The sequence below is a fragment of the Echiichthys vipera genome (genome assembly GCF_963691815.1).
Source record: "Echiichthys vipera genome assembly, chromosome: X".
Taxonomy (NCBI): domain Eukaryota; kingdom Metazoa; phylum Chordata; class Actinopteri; order Perciformes; family Trachinidae; genus Echiichthys; species Echiichthys vipera.
Window position 1 is genome coordinate 5,151,409 of NC_139825.1, and position 21,973 is coordinate 5,173,381.

At 42.0% G+C, this 21,973-nt stretch overlaps 1 protein-coding gene across 2 annotated transcripts in view; it reads left to right on the forward strand.

Annotated features, from left to right (window-relative positions):
- Positions 1-756: 756 nt before the first annotated feature.
- Positions 757-21,973, forward strand: part of atxn7l2a (ataxin 7-like 2a) — a gene marked incomplete at its 5' end in the record, with an annotated part of 54,662 nt that continues 33,445 nt past the window's right edge. For both annotated transcript variants that reach the window (XM_083938807.1, XM_083938806.1), the window contains 4 exons: positions 757-886; positions 1,908-1,976; positions 8,567-8,906; positions 14,912-15,168. In XM_083938807.1, coding sequence (XP_083794933.1) covers positions 757-886; positions 1,908-1,976; positions 8,567-8,906; positions 14,912-15,168 — 796 coding nt within the window. The remainder of the gene's footprint in view (positions 887-1,907; positions 1,977-8,566; positions 8,907-14,911; positions 15,169-21,973) is intronic.

A 21,973-nucleotide genomic window follows, 5' to 3' on the forward strand; every position in this document is an offset into this window, starting at 1 on the left:
TGTGAGCTAATGCTGATGCCATGTCTTATATAAGGACCCTGTATGGAAATGCTGTTTAAAGTCCTTAACTATTTTATTGAATATTGTGCTCACATAGTTCATCTCTTAAATAATTTTGTCTTGTTTTCTGGGTCTCTGGGTTTATAATAATCCACAATGTCTAGTCTACCTAAAGGGAACTGTACTTAGGGCCAGTGCCCCTATAATATTAAGCCAAATATGTATATCAAAATGATATGAACCCCAAAATTGCTGCATTTTTGCCCTTTAATATTTGAATAATATAAAGGGTTTTCCTAATTTCCTGTAATTTCTTCTTTGTGTCTTTTTCAATTCAATTCAATTCAATTCTATTTATAGTGCCAAATCATAACAAAAGTTATCTCAGAACACTTTACAGAGTAGGTAAAGACCACACTCTATGACTTATTTATGATAAACATAGACCCAACAATTCCCCGTAGAGTACGGTGGCAACGAAAACCTTCCCTATTACAGGCATGAACGTCAGACAGACCCAGCTCTGTGGAGGACGACCATCTGTCTTGACCGGTTTTTGTGTGTTAAGACTCAGAAACCACACCATATTTATGTTTTATAGTAGTTAGAAAAGAAAAATACATAATTTAGAGGTTTTCCATAAATCTATGGAGATTTTCTGTTCCAGCCCCCTATGATTGTCCCAAGAACGCGCACGCAGGAAGTTCCTATCTGTCGAGAGCGCGAGATATGACGTAAGTTGCTTGCCGCGCAGTGATGATGGCGGTGCGTGAACGCGCAGTAAAAGTAATGGCTGCTCTGGATCGGCGAGTGCCTAGCCTCGATGATTTCGTGGGTCAAAGCTGGACTGCCTGGGCCGAGTGGGCCGGTGTGACAGCGGCGGATGGTAAGGAAGCTCATTGACGCAAACACTGGCAGCTACGAAGCCATTTCACCAAGGCACCAGGGTTTATTTTCGTGGAAACGGAGGACAGAGCTAACCATGTTACCCAAACAAAGACCCTGCCGGGTCCTAGTGCTGGGTGGGTAACATGTTGCTCTCCCCCAGGTCCCACTGCATACGTTGTCTTTAAGAAAAAAATATGTGATAGTCGTGAAAATATAGCCATTACAGTGCGTGATGAAGCAAGCTCCCAGTGTTAAATAGTTGCGTTTCAGGTTAGGGAAACCAGCCGGGCAGCGGTGGCATCAGAGCGGAAGGAGGCTAGTGCGGATTGTTGGGCAAACAACTTATTGCCGTGGAAAGCTAGGCTAGCTTGCAAGCAAGCCAGACTAGCCGCTGACGGCGAAGCAGTTAGCGTTAGCATGTTAATGCTAGCATTAGGAGGGCTGAGAGTAGAGACCGGTGACGGAGGAGGAGTCTGGTGCTGTTGCCACCATGAAATGCTGACCCAGCCTTTGACATGAGCTAACGTTACTATGCGTTCTTTTCGCTTCATTTCAATGTTCTCCTGTGGTTGCCAGGGGCACTGCCTCCATTTAACTGATGTTAACATGTCTGTGTGCACCAGGAAATCTCATGTTTGACTTTTGACAAAAAGTGCTCTTGCCCTACCCATCTTCCCAAGTAGCCTATGTGCGCTCACTCATTGTCTGGCATCCCTCCAAGTACTACTTAGTCCCTAACTATCAAATAAAGTCCTCCTCTACACAATACCCTCAGATGCTTATTGTTGTTAGAAAACTGACAAAAAGGACTAGAAAAAAAGATGAGCAGCAGTCAGCAGAGAATCAGTTGACCTGCATATCAGATCTTTATATAACAAAGCCGAAAGGCCTGTTTATGTTCTGAATTTGTGCCATGAGGTTTAGGCTACACTTGCAGATGAACCTGACTCCCAACTTTTGGGAAACATCTCACCTCTCAAGGGGGTTATTGAACATGCATGTGATGTGTGATGTTTTAGGGCCTGATGTGGACGACTGCAGCAAGAATGGCAAAAAGGCTGCAGAGGCCATGTCACTCAGTAAGGAGGGTAAGTCTGCACACTGTCATCTACAAGTCATAGTAAAGTATGTTGCTTGGGACATCTGAAAACAAGGAAGCAAAAACTGATAGTCTTACTCTTGTGTGCGCTTGTATTACTGTGCATGTACATTGACCTGTAATGGCTCAATGAATTGTGCCTCAGCTTCTCTTCGGTCTCTAGCCATTGCCTAGAGACAATGGAGATACTGGTTTTAAAGCTGGGTAGTGTTGTGATCAGGCACCTTTTGGAACCTAGCTTGGCTGTCTGTAGAAGCAGCTGTCCGACAGACACTCCCCCTTGTGTGTGTGTGTGTGTGTGTGTGTGTGTGTGTGTGTGTGTGTGTGTGTGTGTGTGTGTGTGTGTGTGTGTGTGTGTGTGTGCCAAAGCATGACATAAAGCACATGAAGTACCATGATAGTATGCATGTGTAAGTGTCATGCACCATCTCACACCCATGCTTCATCTATGTGGAATCCATGGGAATATCACCAAAAATCAAGGTGATGATTAAGAAAGACTGCTGGAGTCCATATATTTGCGTTCATTCTAAGTTTAATATTAGTGTTTTTCCTAATTAATACCTATTTAGGGATTTGTTTCAGTATATTTTTTGCTGAAATCCAAAAATTGCAAGATGGACACTGAAAGTTAAGAATAGTGTTAAAATAGCGTCGTGAACTCAATATCGTGTATGGTGTCGTGAGCTGAGGGTCTCGTCACACCATGTACTGTGATGTAATCACAACATATCGTAGCCTGAAGTGAGCTATTGCTTTTATAAAACTATAAAACAGTACAGTAGTATAAAAGTCTAGAGATATTCCTATTTAGATAGGTTTTTATTATTAAATAAAATTGATTATGATTCACAATAAAATAGGCCCTCCTTGGCTGGCTGCCTGCACATACCGAGGTGGTTGCTATAGATCATAGCCTACACCATCAGCTAGTATTGGCAATAAAACGAACTGTTCGAGTCAGCAATAGGCCAGCAGCTCCTGTGTTCTGTGAGGTAAAATAAGTGTTTTTGTCAATGGAGACTGGTGGTTTAAAAAAAAGCATAGATAGCGGTGTCAATTCCCCGCCATGGAAGAACTGTCTGACGGCAAGGAAACGTTTTTTTCTCAGACGCAGAGTGATACTGAATTGTGCGTATGAATTAGACGTAGTAGCCATTTTATGGGGTTATGATATCATGGCTAAGAACCAATCTGTGTGGTGCCTGGGTAGAGCATGCAGGAAGTCAGGAGGTGACACGTATTACACTGGTACATAGCAGGTTTGTTATTTGGTAATAATTTAACAACTGGGGCTCTTTTTCTTAAATTCAATCTCAAATTTGTCTGCTGTTTTTGGTGTCGGCCCTTAGCAACAGAAGTTCTTGAGTCTCGTCATCTCTCCACTTAAACATCTTTGTTGCTTTCCTCATGTAAATCTCCCTTCTTCATCCTCAGATGTTTGCTTTCTTCCGGTTTCAGGCAAGCTGCATGATAGAAACCTCATCTAAGGGCGCACTCACACTGTCAGCCCGTACCGTGCCCCGGGCTTTAGGGTACCTGTCCGTACGTTATCACGCTGTAACAAGTCACACGCATTGATTGACGTCATCGCGATGCGTTGCTTTGTTTACAAATCTTTCCATAGACCTCAGAGTTTTTGTGCGTCTTGTCCGACTGTATTTGAATATTTTCATCTGACCAAATCTGCAGTAAACACTCCACCTCCGCATCACACCAACGGAACCTTCGCCGCCATTGTTTTAAATGTCCTCGCATGGTCCGTCTTTTAAAAAAAAAAAAATGACGTCAGAGCCGCCGTAGGCCTCGTGCTCGTGCTCGTACATGGCGCACGCTCGTGCTCGTACATGTGCAAACACACTTTACAAAAGCCCACCTCTCAAAGGGGCCGTTGACGGCCAGCTGGTCAAACGAACTAGGCTTTACCCGTAAAACCTGTTTGGGCACGGTACGGAAGGACAGTGTGAGTGCGCCCTAAACGTAGACTCGCATGCTGAAAATTATCACACTTTGGGCTCAGTCACACACATACAATGTACCACGGCACTGGCCTTTCATAAGTAGCGGTTGGGTTGTGACAAGACACCCAAGCTCACAAGGCGATACACGGTATTGGGTTCACAAGAACAAGACGATATCTTTACACTATTTTTCAGCATGTTCTTTACAGAAGTGGTTGATTTTTAGCAGAGAGCTGTGGTGGTGCTGCAGGTGTCTTTGCATAGTACTTGTGTTAGCCGCTGTGTATGGCACTATCTTCTTACAGTGCTTTCATACTGTTCTTGTCTTGTCTGTCTATCTGTTGCCGTTTATTGTTTCCACGGAAATCCACAATGCTGCCACACAAATTATTTAAAAGTGGCGGAGGGATCTTCTATGCTTATTTCAAGGTCAAAGCCAGACTCCGTCATGCTGACTGCTGCAGCAGTTTTGATATCAAGAGATCTTGTCACACCTCTAGTAGCTATTAGGGTAAGCTACCGGATCTTCAGTCACTGCCAGTCCATCCGCCATTCAAGGCAAGTCTTTGGGTGCACATTTCACAACCTCCAGGGAAGACGGCGAGATGACTCATTCAATATGCAAGGTTATCAAAATGAAAGTCAAGTACTTCAGCGACACTACGAACGCCCACAGTCAAGCCCGGTCAAGTGAGCCCAAGTCAAACCAGCTGGCCCTATATTTGTAGTGCGCCCGTATTCTGACATTTATGGTAAATTCATCTTCGGGGGAGCTTTTCTGGAAGCTGTCCGACTAAAGAAGGAGGCGGTTTCATGATACAGACAAGCCCGAACGGCTGCAGCCTCTGCTATGTCAGAGGAAAAGCAGCGGGTGTGGGAGAAGTTCGGCGAAGTTAAGGAGAAGGACTTCCGGGCGGCACCAAGGTGGGGGAAACAGGGGACCGTGCAAGCTGTTTACAGTAACGACGGGACGCTGGTGACCTCAGCTGATGAGGTAATCGAGCAGTGGAAGGAGAACTGTGAAGAACTCCTTTAACAGACTAAAACGCCCTTTCGTAGAGGCAGAGCTGGAGGCTGATGGGGAATTATTGTCAATATCTCTGGCGGAAGTCACTGAGGTAGTCAAACAACTCAACAGTGGCAAAGCCCCAGGGATTGATGAGATTCGTCCAGAAATGCTGAAAGCTTTGGGTTGGGAGGGGCTGTCTTGGTTGACACGTCTTTTCTAAATTGCGTGGAAGTCCAGGACAGTGCCATGGGAGTGGAAGACCGGGGTGGAGAGATTATATCTCCACACTGGCCTTGGAGCCCCTCGTAACTTTTCACTGTGGAATTTCAGAATAAAAGTTATTTCCAAATATACTTTACACTTAAATATAAAAAATACAGGCACACCCACTCACACTGTACGCCCATACCGTGCCCTGTGCTTTAGGGTACTTGTCCCCCCCTCCCTCTACCCCCGCGGCCCAGGCCCGTTTGGTTGAACTCACACTGGTCAAAGGAACTAGACTTTAGCCGTGAAACGGGCTTGGGCACGGTACAGATGGACAGTGTGAGTGCGCCCTAAGAAAGTTAGTAATACTAACATTTTGAAGTCACTGAGAATTGAGATATACTAAAAAAAGAAAGTAAAGCATGAATAAATTACATTTGGTCATAGATATGTTTCAATTCCTGCAATCAGTTGACACATTTTCAAAAAATAAAGTATAATCTTATACTTTCATGATTTTATCTGCCATACTGCTTTTATTAGCTCACATCTTTTGAATCGAAAATTGATTTTGAATCGCATAACTGACACCAAGAATCGGAATCAAATCGTATCGTGAGACACCCAAAGATTCCCACCCCTAGTAGCTATTATATGGTGCATTAATAAAAAAATAAATAAAGTGAATATATTATTATCTGGAGATGACTACAGATATTTCCTTGTTGATAATGTCAGAATCCAGGAAGTTATCGTTCACCAGCTGAAAACTGATTCCACTGGTACAGTTATGGCCCGAATATATTGGAATAATAACACACCCTTTCTTCCAGAAGATCGTAGAAAGACACATCTTCTGGTATTTACATAATGTAATTATTTAGTTTGAAATGGAACAAAACAAAAGCTGAGAAAATACTGAATCCTAGCTTATTGCACACATAAATCCAAAAATGGCCTCCACAATATTATTGGCACCGTTTTTTATAAGTGGCAGGAAATAATTGGATTTAAAGCAGATGATCCACCTGTGTTGAGTCACTGGTGCCTGAAACCTAATAAGCAATCATTCAACCTCTTTAAATTGAGTACTCATTCTGCTGTTATGTGTCAGTGTCTGCATGTATAGTCGCAAGTTGCTAAGCAACACTAGCTATTTTTATATTTTTTATCTTTATTGGAATTTCATTTTTAGAAAAGACCAATACAAGAACAAATAACAGCAGAGTATGTAAAAAAAGTACAGAAGTGTACAAACAAACACGGTCTGAACAAATTTTTCACACTATACACACTTGCTCCATACAACTATTATGGATAAAGTCCGTCAACAAAGATTAGACACCAGACCCAGAGCTGAGGGCAGTTTGCATTTTATACAGAACATGAATACATCAGCATTTAGATGGGTGACATACAAGGTAGAGCAGTATCTTAAGTCCCATTCATATAGGCAGTAACCTTCGTCATACTTGTATCACAGGATAAGGAAAAGCGCAGTGTGGTGTAGTATCTCACAAGATATACTTTATGCAGATATGTAGGTTTCTGTGTGTTTACAGAGCTGAACATTGTATGCCCAAATAAAGGACTTCTGAATCACAAGTAGAGGAAGGGTGTGTTTTGTTTTTGTAAAACCCAAAACATGTAAATTGTAATTTCCATCACACAACCTTACCAACAAGATGAAACAAAAACATGGTCTGGTGGCCTCGGACATATGGTCCAGAAAGTAGGAAAAGAGGAAAATGGACCGTGCAGAATCGGAATCAGAAATACTTTAATCATCCCAGGGGGAAATTGTTTTTGTTTTAAATTTCAGCTATACAAACAACATATTTAACAGAAATATAAAACAGTATAGATATATAAAACGTCAAAATTACAGTGGCAATGTATATACAGATCAAAAGTACTGTAATAATGTGCAAAGTATCGTACAAATGTGCAAAGAAAGGCCCCTATACTGATTCAGACCCGTCCATCAGGCGTGACAAATCATTGTCACTTTATAATTGATTAAATGACCCCATACAATTTTAAATACCTCCTGCCTGTCGAAAGAAATAAATGTTTTCCAAAGGTAAATAAGAAGTTAGTTCCATAAACCACACAGCTATAGCAAGTTTACCAAAGGCTTTCCACAATAAACAATAAGCTATTTCAAAAAGGCAAGGGATCCAAGTTGCGATGAAATTCTCATGTCAGGGGCTGATGACACTGAATTACGTGGTTACAGGCCCGGTTACTTAAAAACGCCTTCGCAAAGCCACAATCCAGCACGTCACACCTGAGCTTAAATTTTGTGCGACCAGCATCAGACTGATGTAAAATAGTGATTAGCTGCGTTTGTGGTGTGCAGCGGTTCAGCTCTGTCGGACAGCTGGAGTCACAGACTGAACATGTATCCCCCCAAAGTATTCTGAGCAGAGGAAGTCCACTAGCTGCTAATTTATTAATTCCACTGAAACACTGCAGCAAGGCCCATCGAGCAGAAACACAAAAAAATGTCTGTCGCATTATAACCAAGCAGTCTGGAGTGTGTAGAGGTCTGTAAGAGTGACTGTAGCAGCCTGGTTCCATATTTAGGACAGTACAGTGTTTCCCCTACCATTATATTAGTGGGGGGTTTTGTCCCTTCATGGTCGTGCGTTTACAGTTCTCTTATGCTCTCTGTAGAGATGGCGACGTTACACCCACTATGCACGCGTGCAAACATACACACACATGCGGGCGCACACAGACATTTCTTTGGCCTCCACATCACTGGATTTTGGCAGATAGAGAGCTTCCTCCAGGCCTCTATTACTGGGCAGAAAAACTGCAACTTGTCAGTAATAAAGTAGTGATTGGCCATGATTGGCACCCACCTATAATAATGCATTCCCACAACATAGCTAAGTGCGCAAATATTAATAATATAGCCTGTTTTTTTCATGCTTTGCATCAGGATTGTACTCTAACAGTGAAATAAAGAATTGTGGAGACCCAATAAGTTAATCAATTTCAACATATTTTAGAGACAATTGTGAATTTTTTCATCCAAAAATGTATTTTCTACCACTATACTTCAACAGCACTTTTAAATAGTGATGTCCAAATGAAGCTTCATGAAGCATTAGTTGTATTTGATGAGTTCACTAGATGGAGCTCTTGGTTTAAAGAAAATGGCTCAGTGAATGGTGATTCAGTGTTTTTTCAACCCTTTGTTGAACAGAGAGCTTCATCTAGAAGACTCAGAAAATAATGAGAATGCTTCATAAATCTTTATTTGGACATCACTATTTTTAAGTGAGAGGATCTACCATCTTTCTATGACATTGCCATGTACTTCTTCTGCAGTCTGATATGTATCCATTATTATATTTCGTCACCTAATCACCCTTCTCCCCCTCCTTCAAGACATGTCCATCTTTGGCCTCTACCCTGGCCATGATGACTTCTACCTGGTGGTGTGCAGCCATTGTGGCCAAGTAGTGAAGCCGCAGGCATTCGAAAACCACTGCGAGCGACGCCATGGTACTCTGGCCAAGCTGTACACCCGACTTCGTTCTCCCATCCCTGCTCCTCAGCCCCAGCAGAGGCCCCACCACGGCCATTCTCCTTCCCACGGGACCAGTGCTGCTTCTGCTTCATCCTGGGACAGTCGTGGCCAGAGCGTCGGGCAGCTACGGGCAGCCCCATCTTCGCCTTCCACTCCACCCCAGTACAGACACTCCAAAAACTCCAAAGATGGAGTAAGGTAAGAACAGGGTGTGGCAAGCTGGGAAGAAAGCTCAGGGCCTACAGAATGGAACTTCATCAAGAAAATAGACAAACGATTTAAAGAATGGAGTGTAGTCTCACGTTTTGATACAATAAAGCAATACTTCCTTTAGTTTGCTTACATTTAATAAAAAATGTAAGTTATGTCTGTTTGTTGAGCTGTGAGTGGAATACGTAGGGCTATAGGGTATAGGGCTGAAACACTGAATCCAGTTACTTGATTACAAAAATTCATTGGGGCAAAATCTCTGCCTCGATGATTCGTTTAATTCCTTAATAATCTGGTGCGTTCTGCGGCCTGTTCAGCACAGGGATCATTGTTCCACACTGACCGTTTTTGCGGATGCACACCACTACATCCAGAAAAGGCAGAGAATACGTTTGGGATCATTTCATACTTAAAAAGAAGCCAAAAAGGTTCAGTGTGTCCACTGTTAACGAGGACTGTTCTACCACAACAGCACTACATCGATGATTCATTGTCTGAGCCCAAAGCAGCCCGTTGTTAACACCACTTCACCCAGCTCTGCTGTTCCGCTTTCAGGAGGCGGTTGCCGTAGTTACGGAGAAACAGGAAGAGAATACGTAACGTTAGCCCTCCTCGTGAATGCCTCCATGTTCAGTTTTTCATGAATGTTAAACATAACGTCACCTCCCAGATCAGCCTTTATAGTTTGGTTTGAGTAAATGTGTCAGTGGAGTTTTGTTCGTTGCTTGTTGTTACAGTAAACAGGAAGAGAGCGACTCTCTCTTCCTAATAATATCTATCTCTCATTCATTTTCTAAATGAATCTATTTGTCTTTAAACCTGTTTGAGTAAACACGTGTGTCACAGATAATTGTATGCACTAATTTGAATTGTTTAAATAGTAACTTATTCATGGGAAATTGCCACACACATACACACACACCTCGTCTCTCTCTCTCTCTCCCCCTGACGCACACGTGCATACACAAACACACACACACACACACACACACACACACACCTTGTCTCTCTCTCTCTCTCTCCCTCTCGCGCACGCTTGCACACACTAACACAAACAAGCCGAGACAGACCCCTGTTAGGTCACCACACCAAATAGGCTTACCCAGGACATAGTATATTTTTGTGCAAATAACACAAATTATAACAATTTTTTACGCAAAGTTATCTTTTTTTTTTTATCCGATTACTCAATCGATGGAATAATGGGTCGAATACTCAGTTAATAAAAAGATTCGATAGCTGCAGCCCTATTGTGGTATAACTTGAAGCAAAACGGTAACAGTATTATATCATGGTATTTTTATCTTAGGTCATACTCACACTCTCCATTCGTACCATGCCCCGTGTTTAGGGTAATTGTCCCCCCTCTTCCCCCACAGCCCAGGCCCACTTGCACTCACATTACTTGAATTGATCTGGGCCGCTGCCCGATTGCTTTTTGCTCATACGTCATCACCCCTCGATATTTAGTTTTGTCAGACTGTTTTTGGACGTTTCATCTGACCAAATCTGCAGTAAACACTTCACCTCCACATGAAACCACCACGAACCGTTCGGCGGCATCTTTTTAAATGTCTGTCGTGGAGAACAGACTATACCTAGTCTGTAAAGTGTCCTGAGATAACTTTTGTTATCATTTGGCACTATAAATAAAATTGAATTGAATATAAATAGTCTCAGGACAACAGTCATTGCTCATGCTCGTACGTACGTGCATCCATGCTTTACAACATCAAACCAACATGCAGACTTTGCACAGGAAAACACCATCTTCTGCTTTATGCGGCACCCATTGAAGTTCAACGTTCCAGTCATCAACAAATTTGCGCATTCACGCTTGGTCCTGCTGCGGTATTGCGACCAGGCCTCTTTTTGCCAGGCACCTGGTCTGGTTTTAGGGGGCTCAGCTAAATGTTAGCTTCAGCACTCTTAAAACAAACATGTTAACTGTCAAAAAGTGATTTAGTCCACGACGCAGCCTGTTTAACCTGTATCACGTGAATTGCTTTTACCTGGATCATAATATGCAAACATGCATAACTATATGTCCGTGGCTATGGCAAAGATATGTCTTTTTTTAAACTTCAATGTTTTTGCAACGGAATAATCACAATTGTGTTTACAGTTCATAGCGTGATCGTCAGGCTGACATTTACATGATTAATACATCTATCTTATTTTGTATATATTTATGTGGGACACATTAGAGCCACCCAGTCCCTTTGATCTGCAGAAACACCTTTTTATTTGACTGAAATAACTTTCTGGCACCACGGCGGATATGAAAGACACCATTGCCCTTTCATTTCTTTTATCAACGTATTTGTTTGGATAATCTTTAACCAGGCCAGGTGCCTTACAAAAACAGGGACTAACAAATCTGCAGCTGGACCAGAAATGCTATTACTGAACCCAATTTACCGAGACTGATTAGTAGGGATGTAAAGATACATAAGGATACATAAGGATATTGAATTAAAAACAACTAAGGCTTGACCTCTGTTCCTAGTTTGTGAATTACATTTTTTTAGTTTTATCAGCATATCTGTTTTTTACAGAAACAAACCAGCGTCAGGAAATATGAAACATTTACTAAAACTTAACCAATAATTTGCTCTCTGCTCTGACCATCACCAGCTACAGCTGTCTGCTCTGACTTCATCCTCTGTCTCTCTCTTCACCTGCACACACGTGGACTAGCCTCGTTAGCATACTGAACTATTCCTGAAATGACCCACGTAACAACTTGCTCCGCACTGCTGCCAGCCTATGTCACTGACAGCGTGTAGGACAGGGAATCAGTGGATGAAGATACACAACTTCTTCACTTCCAAAAGACAAAACTGAGTTAGAGCCTCTGATAAAACCAGGTCCCCAGGACCGGAGCTCTCATCGTATGCCACCATGGTCTTAGCAGCCAAGCGCGGTACTGCAGCATTCGCCTGTTTAAGAAGCATATTCACCCATTCACTCCCATACATGCGGGGAAAAGGAGATCTGTACTGAAAATTTTAGATACAAATCAAAAGGCTCATAATTATCTTCAGACCCTCTACTAAAAAAATGTATGTTTTCATCATTTTAGATCCGACCAAAATGGAGTTATGGGCAGGAGAAGGAGGGTGCGTGGCTAAAAAGAGCCAAAGTGAAACACATTCAGCAGCTTAGTTCCCGTCTCCGTAAAATCCCAGTGTAAGGCTCCGGCAGAGACAGAACTCTGCTGCTCACACTTTAAAACATTGTGTCCAATGTTTTTTCTATAGTTTAACTCATGGACACAATAAAAGGTTTTTCTAGCAGCATGACCTACATGAAACTGATAAATGTTGTTTCAGGCACGGACGTATTGATTATAAGAGATGATTTCTAACATTGTTAGTTGGCTAACATAAACATTATAACTTGATACACTACACTTGTTTATTTTTTTAGCCATGTAGTCTATGCCAGTGTACAATTTAAGTGTATTACCTTATGGATAGTGAAACCTCATCATACTAAATAGGCCTACTTGTGTTTGTATTTGATTTAGTTAGTACTTGGTAGACATACTATTTCTAATAAATATATGAATAAAATATATGAATATACTGTTATATTCAAGATAGTCCTTAGGACAGGGAAGTAAAACTACTATTTCTATTTTCTTTAGATGGTATTTTGGCACATTTTAGTCATAGGACTGAAATTTTAAAAAAGCCCATTAAAGAATAAAAACATCACTTTGCTTGAGTCAAACCGTTAATCCAGTATATATTATATACTATTTTGGCTAATTTAAATAAATACATAAACATATTCCAACTACGTATATGGCTTCGCTCGTGCTTGGCGCTCGTGCATGTCTCCATCCGGCAAATCCTCCCTCGTTCACGAGAAGTAAAATGGCGCCGTCCTCAGTGGAGCCTGCGCCACTGAGCAGCTTTCCATAGGAATGAATGGGGCGCCATTTTGTGTCCTCTGCCCGTTCTTTTTTCTATGTCTATGAGCCTGCGTCACGGAGCAGCTTGCCATAGGAATGAATGGGGCGCCATTTTGTGTCCTGTGGCCGTTCTTTTTTCTATGCCCATGGATAAAACAGACCAGCGCGTCCTCGTGCGGCCGCCGCCATCTTTGCCTCGCTGTCTAATGAGACAAACTTCGAACGTCAACGAAGTCAAATCTGATTCATCTGATTCATTTTAACCACTTTGAATCGGCGCACATTTTAATAGATTTGAGCTCTCTCATGATGCATCGGTCCAACCCTAGCTCAGATTTTAGCACCAACCAGAAGTTAGAGGGAGAAACTGCGGGCACACGCCGCAGACTGTCAGCACACACACACCCACACACACACACACACACACACACACACACACACACGCAGGCTGCGGGAGAGAGAGAGAGAGTTTGCAACTGTACCGAGCCTAGCTGTGGCTAGTGTTGTTTTTGGCGGCCTGTTTTACTTTTAGTCTAGTCTAGTTTTATTCGACTAAAAGTCTGAGAGTTTTAGTCAACTAAAAGTCTGAGAGATTTAGTCTAGTTTTAGTCGACTAAAAGTCTGAGCATTTTAGTCTAGTTTTAGTCGACTCAAAGTCTGAGCATTTTAGTCTAGTTTTAGTCAAAGAAAATTGTATATTAGTCTCTTTTTAGTGATGCAATTATATTTAATCAATATAATAAAAGTACCTAGTAGTATTGAGGAAACCAACATTTTCTTTTAGCCAAACCCATGCAGATATCTTTAGTTTACATGCATGTACAGGTCTAGAAGAAGTAATCCAATTCATGTTGATGCTAAATTCAGTTCAGTGTGATTTGCTCTGTGAAATACAAAACTAGTGAATGTATTTGGCCAACAAGGGGAAGTTTAGTGCACTTATAGAGTGAGGCAGTCAGGTAGGAACTAAAAACACACTTTACACTCTCTAACAAATAAATACACATACACACGCTAGCCGCGCGCGCGCTCACACACACACACACACACACACACACACACCTCCAGTGGCTAACGCTAAAGCTAGCGTTAAAACCCAACACATTAACCGTAGCCTCATGTCGCATGAGCTTTCTAAAACAGAAAGTATCGTTACGTTACGACTTGACTTACCTAAATGTCATTATGGGATGCCCTGAGGTGTCTCTTAAGATCCGTGGTGTTTTTTCCTGTGATTTTTTGGCTGCATTTATCTCTTTCTTTTTCCACAACACATTCCGTTTTGCTTTCCACGTCTATGTAATGACGTGTGTTTCTTCTTTTCTTCTCAAACACGACCTGGTGTTGTGACCACAGCAGCGGCAGCTTCAGAATCCAAATAATGCGCGTGTGCCAGACTGGGAGAAAACTACAAAATAATAATAATAACGTGACTAAACGAGACGAAACAACGTTATTTCGTCTCGTTTTTATTCGTCAACGAAATTGCATTATGTATTTAGTCTTAGTCATCGTCACATGCCCAGCATTTTCGTTTCGTCTCGTCTAGTTTTCGTCACGTGATAGAGGTTCGTTGACGAAGATATTTCGTCATCATTTTCGTTGACGAAAGCAACACTAGCTGCGGCCTGCTTGCCCGCCACGGCCCGTTTGGGAGAGGTGGGCTTTTGTAAAGCATGTTTGCACATGTACGAGCACGAGCGTGCGCACGTGTATGAGCAGGAAGGGCTACGGCGGCTCTGACGTAATTTTATGTACGTCTATTTGGACATAGAAAAAAAAAGAGGGACCATGCGCCGGCATTTAAAACAATGGCGGCGAAAGGTTCACGTTGGTGTGAAGCGTAGGTGGAGTGTTTACTGCAGATTTGGTCAGATGAAAATATTCCAAAACAGTCGGACAAGATGCACAAAAACTCTGAGGTCTATGGAAAGATTTGTAAACAAAGCGACGCATCGAGTTGACGTCATCAACGTTTCAATGTCTCAAAAGGCAAGCAATTTTTGCAGCTTCATATAAAACTCTGGCTGTTGTAATATTTTCAACTTGCTCTTCCTTTTCCATCACCCAGACATTCCCCGCTGGAGAAGTCCTCCCACAGCAGCCACACAGAGTCATCAGTATTTAAGCAACCGCCACCTCTGGAGCCTCCGATGAGCTCTCCACCTCAATCACTCAGAGATCCGCCCTGGCCGCACGGAGGCACCCCACCCGGTAGACCTTCACCCAATGACAGGCCCCCCACCCAGAGCCAGAGGAAGGATTCCCCTCTGTCCTCTACAGTGCCAGGCCACCGAATCCCCAGACCCTACAACAAAGTGGCCTCCAGTGAGTACAAATTACAAGCGATTTGGGTAATGTGGAAAGTGTAAGAGTAAAAAACTCTGTAGAAAGAGAGTAAGTTGTTGAAGGAAGGATGGATACTTATCATGTAGTTTGAGCTACTGATTTTTAGCTGTTAAATAATCAGAGCGCTATTTCTCATAGACAGACTTAAAATCTTCAAAGCTGAAGTTCAATTCAATTCAATTTTATTTATAGTGTCAAATCATAACAAAAGTTATCTCAGGACACTTTACAGAGTAGGTAAAGACCACACTCAATGACTTATTTATGATTTACATAGACCCAACAATTCCTCTGTAGAGTACAGTGGCAACGAAAACCTTCCCTATAACAGGCAGGAACGTCAGACAGACCCAGCTCTGTGGAGGACGGCCATCTGTCTTGACCGGTTGGGGAGGAAGAAAAGGAGAGAGAAAGAGAGAAAAGACACACAGATGGACAGGGAGAGACAGACAGACACACTTCCAGAGATGCAAGCAAAGCAGTAACTATAATATTTATAGTAATGTGAATATGACGTATATGTTAAGGCAGTTAATACAACAGAATAGTAGAAACAAGCACAGCTAAAGTGACAGAATATGAAAATGATAATAATTATGGTGGCAAACATGATCAATGATGAGTAGTGGCAATAGCAGCTACAATACAGCTACAAATTTTATAGTTTATTAAACTAGTGATAGTATATATGAGTAACAGTGACAATAGCAGCAGGAAGCGTCATGTAGGACCACGGCAGCAAGCACCACCACGATCAGCAGAGACCTGCGAGACGACAAAGCACAAACAGCTCCGGGGAAGAAGCTGAATCAGTAACATGCATTGATGGGACATGAATGATTCAGACAGAGAGGAGAGAAGCTCAGAGTATCAGCAAAAGTATTATCCCCCGGCAGACTAGGCCTATAGCAGCATAATTAAGCAGAATAAAGTCTCATCGTAAGCCCTAGCTGTAAGCTTTATCAAAAAGGAAAGTTTTAAGTTTACTCTTAAATAAGGGGACAGTGTCTGCCTCCCGAATAACATTTGGGAGTTGGTTCCACAGGAGAGGAGCTTGGTAGCTGAAGGCTCTGCCTCCCATTCTACTTTTGGAGACTCTAGGAACGACGAGTAGCCCTGCATTCTCAGAGCGCAGTGATCTAGTCGGGTAATACGGTACTATGAGCTCTTTAAGATACGACGGAGCCTGACCAATAAGAGCTTTGTACGTAAGGAGAAGGATTTTAAATTCTATTCTAGATTTTACAGGTAGCCAGTGCAGAGAAGCTAATACAGGAGAAATATGTTCTCTTCTATTTGTTTTAGTTAGTACACGAGCTGCAGCATTTTGGACTAACTGGAGACTCTTAACAGACTTATTGGAGCAGCCTGATAATAAGGAATTGCAATAGTCCAGCCTAGAAGTAACAAATGCATGAACAAGTTTCTCTGCATCTTTCTGAGACACAATGTTCCTAATTTTTGCAATATTACGCAGGTGAAAATATGCAGTCCTTGTTGTAAATTTTATGTGAGAATCTAAGGACATATCCTGATCAAAAATAACACCCAGACTCCTTACTGTGGTGCTGGAGGACAACACAACATCATCCAGAGTAACAATGTCTTTAGCTATTGAGTTTCGGAGGCCTTTGGGGCCAAGTACAATAATTTCAGTTTTGTCTGAGTTTAACATCAGGAAATTGCAGGTCATCCAGCTTTTTATTTCCTTAATGCACATTTGAAGTTTATCTAACTGATGGGTTTCTTCTGGTTTGATCGACAAATATAATTGTGTATCATCAGCATAACAATGAAAATGTATGGAGTGCTTCCTTATAATAATTCCTAAGGGAAGCATATATAAGGTGAAAAGAATCGGTCCAAGGACAGAACCCTGTGGGACTCCGTGACTAACTTTAGTGTGCATGGAGGATTTGTCATTAACATGTACAAACTGAGATCTATCTGATAGATATGACTTAAACCAGCTCAGTGCGGTTCCTTTAATGCCGATCAGATGCTCTAGTCTGTGTAGCAGGATGTGATGGTCAATAGTGTCGAAGGCAGCACTAAGATCTAGTAAGACAAGTACAGAGACAAGTCCTTTGTCTGAAGCTATTAGAAGGTCGTTAGTAATTTTCACCAGTGCTGTCTCAGTGCTATGATTTGCTCTAAATCCTGACTGGAAATCCTCAAATAACTCATTATTATGTAAAAAGTCGCACAACTGATTGGCAACTAATTTCTCGAGGATCTTAGAGAGAAAAGGAAGGTTAGATATAGGTCTATAGTTGGCTAGTACCTCAGGATCAAGACTGGGCTTTTTAAGAAGAGGTTTAATTACAGCTACTTTAAAAGACTGTGGTACATAACCTGCTGATAAAGACATGTTAATCATATCTAATACAGGAGTGCTAATTAAAGGTAACACTTCTTTAAGTAACCTAGTTGGAATAGAGTCTAGAAGACAAGTAGAAGGTTTTGATGCTGAAATAGTAGATGTTAATTTGTTAAGGTCGACTGTAGAAAAGCAGTCCAAGAATATTTCAGGTCGTACAGTTTGTAAGGTTCCTGGGTTTGATGAACAAATAGTGCCAAGCGAGTTGATTTTGTCTCTAATAGTTATAATTTTGTCATTAAAGAAGGTCATGAAGTCGTTACTGCTGAGGGTTATAGGAATACATGGCTCAATAGAGCTGTGGCTCTCTGTCAGCCTGGCTACAGTGCTAAAAAGAAATCTAGGATTGTTCTTATTCTCCTCTATTAAAGATGAGTAATAGGCTGCTCTCGCATTACGGAGGTCCTTCCTATAGGTTTTAAGACTTTCTTGCCAAACTAAGTGAGATTCCTCCAGTTTAGTGGAGCGCCATATACTTTCCAACTTTCGCGATATTTGTTTTAATTCACGGGTTTGTGAGTTATACCACGGAGCTAACTTCCTCTGTTTTATTATCTTCTTTTTTAAAGGAGCAACAGAGTCAAGTGTTGTTCTTAGAGAGCCTGCAACACTTTCAACAAGGTGATCAATTTCAGAGAAACTAACGTTAGTGCAGGAATCTTGAATATTAGGATAAGGCATTAAAGTAAATGCAGATGGAATCGCTTCCTTAAATTTAGTTATAGCACTATCATATAAACATCTGGTGTAGACACTTTTACCCAGTGGTGAGTAGTCCTGTAATATGAATTCAAAAGTTATTAAATAATGGTCTGATAAAATAGGATTCTGTGGAAAGACTATTAAGTCATCAATTTCCACACCATAAACCAAAACAAGGTCGAGGGTGTGATTAAAACAGTGAGTAGGTTTATGTACACTCTGACTAAAACCAATCGAATCTAATAGAGGGATAAACGCGATACTGAGACTATTATTATCGCTGTCCACATGAATATTAAAATCACCTACAATTATTACTTTGTCGGATTTAAGGACTAAATTTGACAGAAACTCTGAGAATTCGGACAGAAATTCAGAGTAGGGACCGGGAGCACGGTACACTATAACAAATATAATTGACTGCACAGTTTTCCAGGTTGAATGTGAAAGACTAAGAACAAGACTTTCAAATGAATTATAATTTAGTTTAGGTTTAGGGTTTATTAATAGGCCTGAATTATAAATAGCTGCAACGCCTCCTCCTCGACCACTGCCTCGAGAAATATGAGTATTAATATGACTGGGAGGAGTGGATTCATTTAGGCTAACATATTCTTCGGGACGCAGCCAGGTTTCGGTCAGACAGAGTAAATCAATATGGTTGTCTGATATCAGATCGTTTACTAATACAGCTTTAGATGAGAGAGATCTAATGTTTAAAAGTCCACATTTTATTTTCTGATATTGTTGCATTGTCGCAGATTTTGCGTTGATTTGTATCAAGTTTTTCTTTATAGCTCCTCTTCTGTTCATTTTTGATCTGTTTAATTTAAATGATCGTGGGGCAGACAGTGTTTGTATACTAAACTGAGCTGGAAAATGCTCCACAGGGAGCGCAGAGAGGTGTGTAAGACTGCCACTCTGCTTCCTGGGTACCTGCGATAAGGGCAGCGCAGAGAGGTGTATTAAACTGCGACTCTGCTTCCTGATCCCAACACTGGGTTGTCATGGTTTTAGACCGCTAACAACTGCGTCCAGGTTCTTAGATATGAGAGCGGCACCCTCCAAAGTAGGATGAATACCATCTCTCCTAATAAGACCAGGTTTTCCCCAGAAAGACTGCCAATTATCTACGAAGCCCACATTATTTACCGGGCACCATCCAGACAGCCAGCGACGGAATGATGACATGCGGCTATACATGTCATCGCAAGTCAAGTTGGGCAGGGGACCAGAGAAAATTACGGAGTCCGACATAGTTTTTGCATAAGAACACACCGACTGCACATTAATTTTAGTGACCTCCGATTGACGTAATCGGGTGTCATTACCGCCGACGTGAATAACAATCCTACCATATTTACGTCTATCCCTAGCCAGAAGTTTCAAATAGGATTCAATGTCGCCCGCTCTGGCCCCTGGGATGCATTTTACTTTTGTCCCTGGTGTCACTAAGTTCACGTTTCTCAAAATGGAGCTGCCAATAACCAGTGTTGTTTCCTCAGCAGGCGTGTCACTGAGTGGAGAAAACTTGTTTGAAACGTGAACGGGCGGATGGTTAACCATGGGCTTCGATTTAGAACTATGCTTTCCTCTCACAGTCACCCAGGAGGACCCTGGCTGCTCAGGGATTGCCGGGGGAGGGCTAGCAGGAGCTAACGCTACACTATGTGGCTTCGCACCGGCTAAAGTTATAGGTGGCTGGCTAGCTACTGTAGCGTAAGACTGAGCTTCCATGGTGCGGAGCCGTGCCTCTAACTCACTGAGCCTCGCCTCCAGCGCTACAAATACACTACACTTATTACATTTACCATTATCACTAAAGGAGGCAGAAGAGTAGCTAAACATACGACACTCCGAGCAAGAGAGAGCAGGAGAGAGAGCGGGGGAAGCCATCACCAGCCGTGAAGCTAACTGCTAAGCTAAAGTGGCTAACAGCGTGTAACGATTAATTAGCCAGAAAGCGGCTGAAAGAAGGAGAGCTGTGAGTGCTTGAGTAGAACTAGTGGATGTTTAAATGTTAAGCGGTAGTTAGCCGCTGTGGTGAATATTATAGCAAAAACAGTTGAATTTAGCGAGAGCAGCTAACAGTGAAACAACAACGAGTGACCAACACACAAGCACCGGAAATAACGTAATACGTCACCGTAACACGTCAGCACGTACCAGAGCAGCCAGAAAGTTGGAGACTTTCTATGGAATGTAGATTTATTTTCTCATATTCGCTGAAATTGGCACTACAGCCTGACACCACTATTAGGCCATAAGGTAAACCCTGTTATTGGTTCATCCTGCTCCACAGTCTGGCATCTACACAATCTTTAGTTCATATACTACCATAAAGTTTGTTGCTGAAATTCCGGGCGATTATCAATACTTCTATGTTTTATGCAGAACTATTTTCTTTCAGAGTGTAGTAATATTTTGGTCGCGGCTGGTTGTCCGGTTCAACATGTGATTGCGCTAACCCAATAAGTTCGCTGCCTTTTGTCAACAGAATGGAAAGATGGCGTCTTCATCGAGCATTACCGATGCGCTCCTGTCTCAAAGAACAAAAATATAAGCGCTACATCACCTGCTGGATATGGTTGGAAAATAGAGGATGGGAACTTACAAGTCACCTGGATTACAATTGTGACTTGTAAGTGGTTAGATTCAACATTACCGACAGAGAGGAGAAACTCGAAAATCCTTTTAAATGGGCCAAATGGATTTTAAACAGTGCTGTATACATAGAGAGGCAAACTTAGAGGCGAATATATGATACGGTGAACTTTTTATTTTAAGGCATTTAGACCAATAAAAGCCAGTAATTGTATTTATACAGCTGACTATTTGTTTGTTCATTCATTCATCCACAAATGAAAACAACACTGATCAACCATAAAAAAAAGATCTTTATTAAACACATGAATTATAAAACTGTACAAAGTAGAATTAGGGATAACAGAACAGCCCAGAGCTACTACACAGAGGCACAGATAACATTAAATACTCAGTCTGGAACTGTTTCATTTACCGTATTTTCACGACCATAAGGCGCACCGTACTAAAAGGCGCAGTCTCAGTTATGTGTGCCATTACTGTATTTAACACACACATAAGGCGCACCGGATTATAGGGCGCGGGTTTTATATACCGGTACATATCCTCTACTACGTTTAAATACCTCTACTGCGTATTTAAAAATAGAGCGGGAGCAAAACTGAGTATGTTTGTGCTTTATTCGTGTATTTATTACATGTATTTATTACAAAGTATTAATCAAACCCATCGAAGTCATCATCCTCTGTTTCTGAATTAAACAGCTGCGCTAAATCAGACATGCCAGTTTCCCCTTCTTCGCTGTCAGAGTCACTTTCCGTGCCGTGCGGCTCCTCGGAAATGATGCCGGCTTTTGCGAAAGCTCGAACAACAGTGCCAGCAGACACGTTAGCCCAAGCATCTACAATCCATCCGCAAACTGTGGCGTAACTTGCCCGGCGCTGCCTTCAACTTTTCGTGAAACTGTGGTCTCCGTCGGTCATCCATCGCTCCCACGCCGCTCGCAGCCTTACTTTGAACGGCCGGTTCACACCGATGTCGAGCGGTTGAAGTTCCTTTGTCAGACCTCCCGGAATAACAGCAAGCACAGCGTTCATTTGTTCCACCTTGTTTTTCACATCGGCTGTGAGATGGGCACGCATGGAGTCACAGATTAAC